The 8,550-nt window shown below is 53.8% G+C and overlaps 1 protein-coding gene across 5 annotated transcripts in view; it reads left to right on the forward strand.

Annotated features, from left to right (window-relative positions):
* PASD1 (PAS domain containing repressor 1) overlaps positions 1-7,588 on the forward strand; it is a 94,166-nt gene extending 86,578 nt beyond the window's left edge. For 3 of the 5 annotated variants that reach the window (XM_085007586.1, XM_085007589.1, XM_085007590.1), the window contains 5 exons: positions 2,816-2,989; positions 3,302-3,493; positions 3,847-4,103; positions 5,082-5,346; positions 6,891-7,588. In XM_085007586.1, the coding sequence (XP_084863712.1) occupies positions 2,816-2,989; positions 3,302-3,493; positions 3,847-4,103; positions 5,082-5,346; positions 6,891-6,998 (996 nt within the window). In that variant the 3' untranslated portion in view covers positions 6,999-7,588. The remainder of the gene's footprint in view (positions 1-2,815; positions 2,990-3,301; positions 3,494-3,846; positions 4,104-5,081; positions 5,347-6,890) is intronic. The other 2 variants (XM_085007588.1, XM_085007587.1) reach the window with 1 other exon arrangement.
* The last annotated feature ends 962 nt before the right edge of the window (positions 7,589-8,550 follow it).

An 8,550-nucleotide genomic window follows, 5' to 3' on the forward strand; every position in this document is an offset into this window, starting at 1 on the left:
AAAAAAAAAAAGGTGGCATTTTGAAGATCCATGCTCCGCATGGCTTGTGGGGGATGCTATCTTGTGAGAGGATGGCTGCCCTGCCTGCCCACACCAATACTTCCCCGCTGTGTGCTGGAGTCCCTGATGGAATCAGTCCTAGATTAAGTGCATTCCTTTCAGAATGTTAGATATACCCAACCTTCAACTGTCAGCACCAGTGTATGGTTCAAGGCCACATCAAAACAATTGGATGAACTTCTTTGTTGCTCTTCTACTCCTAAATTGGTATACATAGCACAGATTTTGGAGATCATCTCTTAGATTAGACAGGATTATTATAATCAGGATTGGCAGCCCAGATAATGAGTTTATGGTCTGTTAGGTGGAATTGTATGCATTAATCACCAAGCCTTAGGGAGTCTCTTCATTCCCAATGCCAAAGGCATCCTCTCCTAATGAGAGGAAATGGGCGCTAGATAACAGTTGTTTGAGATTGGCCTCAGGGGTGTGACCTTGGCACATCCCTGAGCCTCAGTTTCTCCACTTTGAAATGGTCTGCTTGCCTTGCAGGGAGTCTTAGACCACTATCAAGATTCTTTGAACTATTTAAAAGAAAAATTCTGTAGAAACACCTTTGTCTTTATGTCCCCGTATGCTGAAAACTTGTGGTTCCCCTTTCACTGCTGAGAGATTTTTCTTCTCTGCAGAGATCCAGCAGCTCAGGGCAGGCAGTTTTCTTGCTCCCTACAAGGAAGCCCTTCTAGAAGGATTAGGTTCCCTCCCTGCATTGTGAACCCCTCCTCCTCAACAGAAAGGTTTGAGCCAAGGCTTGGTGGCAGCTCCTCTGCCAGGGACAGCAGAGAAAGAGTCCTGCCTGGGTAAGGGACAACCTGCGAGCCTTGTCTCTTCGGGTCCTGAGTTGAGATTTTCTTTTGTCTAATGAATGCTTGCTTTCTTATAGGAAGATTATCTATCTATCTATCTACCTATCTATCTATCTATCTATCTATCTATCTATCTATCTATCTATCTATCTATATTACATAGTGAAAGAAGGACAGTGGGACAATTTTCAATGGATTAAAAATGACACATACAGTGTTTTATTCCAAGTGAGAAAAAAACCAACTTGCAAGTTTTCTCTCTCTCTCTTTAATAACTCAGCTACGTGCTTCCACTAATCCTAAAAGAGGTTGAAGGACCACAGTATGTCTTCTTTCTGTCTTTAGCAATTGCCATGTCCATGTACCTTTTTCTCAACATTAATATTGGGTTATGGCTCTCTCATCTTGTTAGACACTCACATTATCTAGCACCGGTCAAGGCAAGCAACAGTTGTTTCTAGGTCCCGCTCACAGCTTTGACAGATAGTTCTTTTCCAAGAATCTCGCGTCTTTACTGTCAACCGCAGCCAATCAGGTGAGAAGTGCTATCCACTTTCTTATTTCACTAAAATGTGTCCCTGCCTTTGGATGTTTTATTTTATTTCCTTCCAGTTTTGTTGAGATGCAGTTGACATAGAGTGCTGTAAAAGTTTAAGGTTTACAGTGTAAAGGTTTGATTTACTACATCATGAAATAATTACCAGATAAGTGTCGTCTCACACAGATATAAAATTAAGGAAATAGAAAAAAAAAGATTTCTTTGTGATAAGAACTCTTAGGATTTACTCTTTTAACAGCTTTCTTATATAACATACAGCAGTGTTAATTGCATGTCATGCTGTACATTGCATCCAATTCCCCCACTCCCCACCTCCTCCTGTGATAACCACAAATCTGGTCCCTTTTTCTACAAGTTTGTTTGTTTGTTTTGAATGTAATTGACTTACGAAGCTATGTCCAATTTCTTTCACCAGTGCCTTAGAGTTTTCTGAGTACAGGTCTTTAACCTTCTTGGGTAGGTTTCTTCTTAGATGTTTTATTTTATTTTTAAAATTAATTAATTAATTTATTGCTGGTGGGTGGACTAGGTCCTGACAGGGCAATCTGTGGGCTATGGTTGTCCTGGGGCTGGTATCTGCCTGCGGGTGGGCAGGGCTGGGGCCCTGGGGGTTTCAGGGCTAGTACCAGCCGCTGGAGGGTGGAGCTGAGTCCTGTGGCCTCTGGCTGCAGGGCCCTTGGGGCCTCTGAATTGATGTTGGCCTGCTGATGGACGGGGTGGGGGCCCAGGAGGTCCTGTGGCCAGTGCTGGCTCACTAGTGGGCACGTCCATGTCCTGAGCCCTCTGGTAGGTGGGGTCAGGTCCTGGGGTAGCTGGGAGCTCAAGTGATCCTAAGGCAGCCAATTTGCTGGTGGTTGGGGCCAGCATTCCCACCTGGCTATGTGCTTGGCCTGACGCATCCCAATACTGGTGCCAATAGGATGGTGGTCGGGGCAGGTCCTGGAGCCAGCAAGCTAGAGGGAGCATTCCAAAATGGCAGTTGCCAGCACCAGTTCCACGTGGCAGAATGAGCTCCCCTAAGTGGCTGACGCTAGCATCTATGTCCCATGGTGAGCTCCAGTCGCCTCCTGTCTCTCTGGAAGGCTTGCTAAGATCAGCCAGTGGGTCCAACCCAGGCTCCTTTCAAATGACCACTTCTGCTCTGCTCAGTGGGTCAGGAATACGGCGTTGCCGTGAGCTCTAGCGTAGGTCACGGATGCCACTCAGATCCTGCCTTGCTGTGGCTGTGGTGTAGGCCGGCAGCTGCAACTCCGATTCGACCTTTAGCCTGGGAACCTCCATAGGCGGTGGGTACGGCCCTCAAAAGAGGAGAGATCTGTGCGGTAGAATTTAGAGGACCTGGGGGCCCTGAGTGTGGACCATAAGCGATTCTTCCCCACGGCCATCACAGCTGCCACCGGCGATCGTAGCCTACCTCGAGAGACGAGAGATGGAGCTGATGAAGAAGTTCAGGGAGCAGCTGGAGGAGGAGAGTCAGATGCTTCAGGCTGACATCAAAACCCAGAGGGATGCACTGGAAATCTTGAAGGAGCAGCTTCAGGCCATGCAGGATTCCATGCTTCAGGTCAGACGCCAGTTCTGTGTAAGGGGCAGAAGGGAGGGGAGAAGGGGACCTGGACAGTCTTCAGGGCAGCCTGGGACATCTGGAGTCGTCTTCAGTAGGAACCTATGGCTTTGCCCCTTTTCTCTTGGCTGCATGAACCGAGAGGGGTCCAGCCGGGCTCTGGCCGTGGCTGATGTGGCTCATACAAAGCCAAGGCTTCCTGTGGCCTTGCCTGTAGGTAGGTCTTGCTCCCTGAGCAGTGCGTCTTGTGCCCTCAGGAAAGGTGTGGGCCCCGAATAAGACCTCGGTGACACTGAGTCCTTTCAAATGCAGGCGTCCACCTTGCGCCACGTCCGTAGCCCTGAGCTCCAGTCTTTGGAGCCAGTGGCCAAGAAACAACGCATCGAGCCAGTAGAGAGTTCTTTCTGGGATCTCAAGGAGGACATGTATTGTTGTGGTTCGTGTTCATCTGAGTCTTTCCAGTTCCCGGAGGAGCTTGAGGAGCCCTGTGACCTCTCTACCCAGGTATGGAAAAAGCCTGTTCTACCTGTGGAGCCGAAAGGGGATTTCATTTTCATGAAAATGTGGGCTCTCCTGTTTCTCCTGGGAGGGGGGTGCTGGCTACTCCCTTGCCTGCAGCTCATTTGCCCGGGAGAGAAGAAAATCCTGGCGACGCATGTGCACACGTACATGGATGCATGCTCTGGACTGCAGCTTCTCCCAGCCGGGAGCGTGGCTGCAAACCAAACAAGCAGACAGTCACCCAGACGGCCACACGCAGGGGGGCAGGCTTCCTGTCCTCTTCTGCTGTGGGAGAATGGAGAGGGTGTGGCTCTGGCAGACCCCGAGGTACTATTAGCTCTTTCCTTGTGATGCAGCTGCTCTTTCCGGAGGAGGACAAGTACCTGCAGCAGGAGGAAGAGCAGGTGGAGGACGAGAGGCTGCAGGAGCAGCCCCAGAAGCCTGATTTCATTGTGGACAACCAGACGCTGCAGATATGCCTGCCCGGCCAGACTGGCCTTTCTCTGGCCATGTTTGAAGATACACTGATGTTTATGCAGAACCAGCCCCCCGTTGTTGCTGCCCCTTTACCAACTGATGAAAACATCGCGGGCCAGGAAAACCGGAGTCCTGGGTAAGAAGCGCCTGGAATGGGAACAAGGGGGCTGAGGTCACTGCTTTCCCCTTGTGGCTGGACCCCGTGCCTGAAACCACAGGTCGCTTGCCCACAGGGTGCCACAAGTCCCCGCATTCAAAGCAGCGTGCCCCCACTCATCTTGAAATCGCCTGGCTTCCTGCACCCAAGCCCAGTGTCACCGCACAGGGTGTCGATAGGGAATATCCCCCCGCTGAATAACTCCTGGCTTCTAGCTTCCTGCTGCCACTTTACTGGGATCTTCCCAGTAGACCAGGCACAGGGCTCCCCATAGCACTGGTGATCCATATGGGGGAAGCAGGTGAGAGGAAGTTCCTAGGTTGCCATTGGACACCTAAAGAGCCAAGGACACGAAAGGACCAAGCCCTGGGAGGCGGTGTGAGCACATGAACACATTTTCTGCTCAGGGGGGCTGAGATCTTTGGTCCCAAATGCCAGAAAAAGAAGGCTCTGCTCAGCAATGAAGGGTGGCCTAGCACATACTTGGTGGCCAGTGACTTTGAATGAATGCCACTTCTCTGAGCAGGGCTCCCAGAACTTTCCAGATTTCCTTCGGGGCCTTCTTTTAGGACCAGTGACCTGACACGTGGGGCGGGTCAGTGCCAGGTTTTGAACTGGCCTGCTCATCAGAATCCACCCGAGGAAACAGGCCTTGCAGCCTCTCTCGGCCACTAGGTCCTTTAATGATGGAGGGCCAGTCACTGACTTCGGGGTGGGCTGAAGGGACCCGCACAAGGCCCCAGAGAGCACCATCGTGGCGGAACCAGGACTGTCCGAGTAATAGAAACAAAACTCACTTGATACAGGTGACTCTCTTTTCTCTGTGTTTGCATTTGCTTTACTTTGGCAAATTGAGACTCATTCAGGGGCCTTGAGCTCCTACCGATGAGCAGGACCGTGGCCCCTGGGCCCTCGTGTCTAGATCCATGTCACTGTCCCATGGCTCTTCCATTACAGTTTCCTTCCTGAGGACCAGCTGGGGCCCAGCCTGAGTCCACGGCCACTGTTGCCACACAGCCCCAGTTCGGAGACTCTCTCTTCTACCAGTTTTCCTCAGTCTCCCCCAAGTTCCGAATCCACCTTAACCACCGTGGAGACCCCCGAGGATGACACCCAACTGTGGCAACAGCCCCAAGATCTGCAGCATCACCTGTACCTCCGAGGGAGCGCTTGGCCCTCCGGAGAGGAAGCCACCTGGCAGGACCACATCACCTGGGCCCAGGTAGCCCCGTCCAGAGCACCCCTTCCCCCTACGCGCCATGCGTGAAACCCACACTTCAAAGCTCAAGCAAATCCGAGGGTGATTTACTCAAAGACGGTAGCGTGGCCCCTGGGAACCGCAAACTCCCAACCTTACAAAGGCTGTTGGCATTCTGACTTTAGAAATCCTAACAGGGCTTAACCTTTTTTCTTTCTTTCTTTCTTTCTTTTTTTTGTTTTTGTTTTTGTTTTTTTTTGGGGGGGGGGTCTTTTTAGGGCCACACCCACGGCATATGGAAGTTCCCAGGTTAGGGGTCGAATCGGAACTGCAGCTGCCAGTCTGTGCCACAGCCACAGTGACTCCAGATCTGAGCCATGTCTGCGACCTGCACCCCAGCTCACGGCAACGCCAGATCCTTAACCCCCTGAGCGAGGCCAAGGATTGAACCTGCATCCTCATGCATGCTGCTCAGATTCGTTTCCGCTGAGCCACGACAGGAATTCCTTAACCTCTTTTTATAAAACCTCACAACAAAGAGGAAAAAAAGTCAACTACGGCAGAATGAAGGAGTTTGTATGTCTTAAGTGGCTAAAGGTCTGATCCCTTTTTCACACACACACACATCTTGACCCGCTGGGCCGCTGGGCCGCCAGCCCTCCAGAAAGTTGACCCCTTTGAGGCACTGGCCTACATGAGGTCAGATGGTCGCTGGACGCTGGGGCTCAGTGACCAAGCCAGACTCTGCCAAGCCCCTTCCTCAAGCTGAGAGATACCCCAGGGCAGTGGGAAGGGGGGCTGGGGTGGCAGAAGGCGGCCCAGAGGGGACAATGCAGTGGAGCAGCCGAGGGTAGGATGGTGGCAGCGTGTCCCTGTCCACAAGACTCCGGGGCTCCCCACACCATTGTCTACACCGCCTGGACCCTCTCTCTTGCCAGGTCCCAGACGCTGGCAGCTTTCTTCCCAGAGCCCAGCGTGGCTCCTTCTGTTTCTCCCGCCTTCTCCTCAACCCCCTTGAGTTCCACCCTCAAAACCCCGCCCAAGGGGTCCCTCTTCCTCTAGCAGAAAAGACTCCCACAGCCCACTTTTTGTACCCTCATCTGTGCCACTGGCCCTCCTCCCCCGTCCACCACCCGGACTGGGTTGTTCCCTCTCCCTGTCACCTGGCTCAGGCGAGCCAGGTGGCGGCGAGTCAGGCTCAGTGTGGAAGTTGCTTCGTCGGAGCAGAGTGAGGGCAGAGCCCGAAGGTCGGGACAGGGGGAGGCTGTCCAAGGCCTCGGCTGCCCAGGGCCAGGCCCAGGACTCCGCACGCAGCCTTAGCGTTAAGACAAGCCTGGGAGAGCCCGGGCCTGCTTCTGCTGCTCTTTGAGCCAAGATGCTGTTGGCAGAGAGAGCAGGGATGAACCCCATCTTCCTGAGGGCTGGCCTCGAGCGGCACCTTGCAGGCTGCGGCTCCTAACACGTGCTTCCCAGCAGCCTGCTGATTTGAATGAAAGGGACCCCCCTACCATTGCCAGACGGGCCTGGGGACTCCAGCAAAGGACCCACCTTGTGCCCCTTTTTCCCAGCAGGTGCCCACGCCTGAGGCAGACGTCCAGAGCTCTCTGGATGGAGACACTGTCCAAGAACAAATCAGCTGCCTCATGTCTGTCGAGCAGGCCGACTTGGACGAGTAGCCGCACCAGCTGTGCTTTCATATCCAGCCTGGAGAGCAGAGGGGGAGGCGGGCTGAGGAGGCCCGCTTGGCCAGGGCTCACAGAGCTCCCTGGAGGCAGGGGTAGGGGGTGGGGTGGGTCCTTATTTCCTTTCCTGATAAGTTCTCTTTGTCATTGTTAGTGGAACACAACCTGTGTCTCAGAATCCCACAGGGGCAGCCCGGGGTTCCTGGGGGGTGGGTGTGCGACAGCCGCCAGGCCACAGCAGGAGACCGCTGTGCCCACCTGCCCCGACCAGCCTCGCACGCACCTCCTCCACCACTGGCGGGCTGGCTGCAGAGTCTGCTCGAGTTTGAATACCCTTTTTCTCTGCCAAGAAACATTCTCCAGCACTGTTAGCAGTCTCGTAAGAAGCCGTTCCCTCTGAAGCTGAGGAATTCCGAGGCCTTGGCCTTGGCCATCAAGACCTGCCCCTCCTCCGCAGGCTGTGCTGGGGAAACCCATGGGGAAGAGCAGGCCAACTGTGGGAAGCTGGAACTGGTTCAGCAGAGGCACTGCGTGCTAAAATAATCACAGCTCCACTGTCTAATAAAAATTGTTATTTACTACAAGTCTCCGCGAACTTATAACTGACTTTGTGGAGCCTAGAAATGGTCCCTGTCTTCCCACGTGGCCTTGTGCCCTGGCCCTCTGGGTAGCTGAGGCCCAACCCAGTGGTCCTGGGACCACCCACTCTGTGTAGACCATGCTCATGCCTCACGCATTCCCACCAGCCTGGTTGGGGAAGGACACGGTGCCCAGGTTGCTTTGCATGCAGGTTCCTTCTCCTTTCGGGCAGGTGTGCTCCCCGGTGGAAGAGTGATTTGCTCTCAGTTAAGCACCAAGGAGAGCATCTGCCCAGCTGTCTGCACAGTGGAGAGAAGCAGGGGTAGAGGGTGCTTGGGTAACCGAAGCCAAAGTCATCGTGCACCTTGAATGTCAGCCTTGGAGTTATGAGGCATTGCTGGAAGAAGACAAAGCCCCATGTACCCACAGGAGGAGCTTGGCATTCCTCAGGCAGCTTGATCTCTCCCAGGGGGCTAGGGACTGAATGGGTTCATGCTCAGTTCATATGTTAAAGCCCTGTGGCCCCCCTTCCTCTAACCTAGGGTGCGCCTGGGCCGGGATTGGTCTGATCTGGTCCAGCTTAGGCTGGCTTCACCATTCCCGGATTTCAGATGAGGATCCTGAGCTGGGGAGGCCTCGGGTCCCCAGACTCTGCCTCCAGCAACTGCTCATCTTCTGGCTTGGCCTGCAGGCCGGGTTGCCAGAGAGTCAGAGGGGCAGGTGCCTGGCCTGCTTTTTTCCAGGGATCCCTGCGGAAGGAGCTGCAAGGCACCCCATCTTCAGATGGGGGCGGCCAGGGCACAGGGGCTAAAAGCCCAGAACCAGTGTTTGCATGCGGGATGGTCTAGTCACGAGTTTCAACTCAAACCGTGCCCCTGCGCTCTCTTGGGCAGTTCTGGGCCCTCCTGGCCGAGACTTGGCTGCTCGGGCAGCCCAGCAGCTTTAACTGGGCTGAGCTGGTGCTCAT

This window comes from Sus scrofa, chromosome X (assembly GCF_054392235.1).
Source record: "Sus scrofa isolate SSC_HxYL_T2T_F1_AM1 chromosome X, Sscrofa_HxYL_maternal_Yorkshire_Landrace_v2.0, whole genome shotgun sequence".
Lineage (NCBI taxonomy): Eukaryota > Metazoa > Chordata > Mammalia > Artiodactyla > Suidae > Sus > Sus scrofa.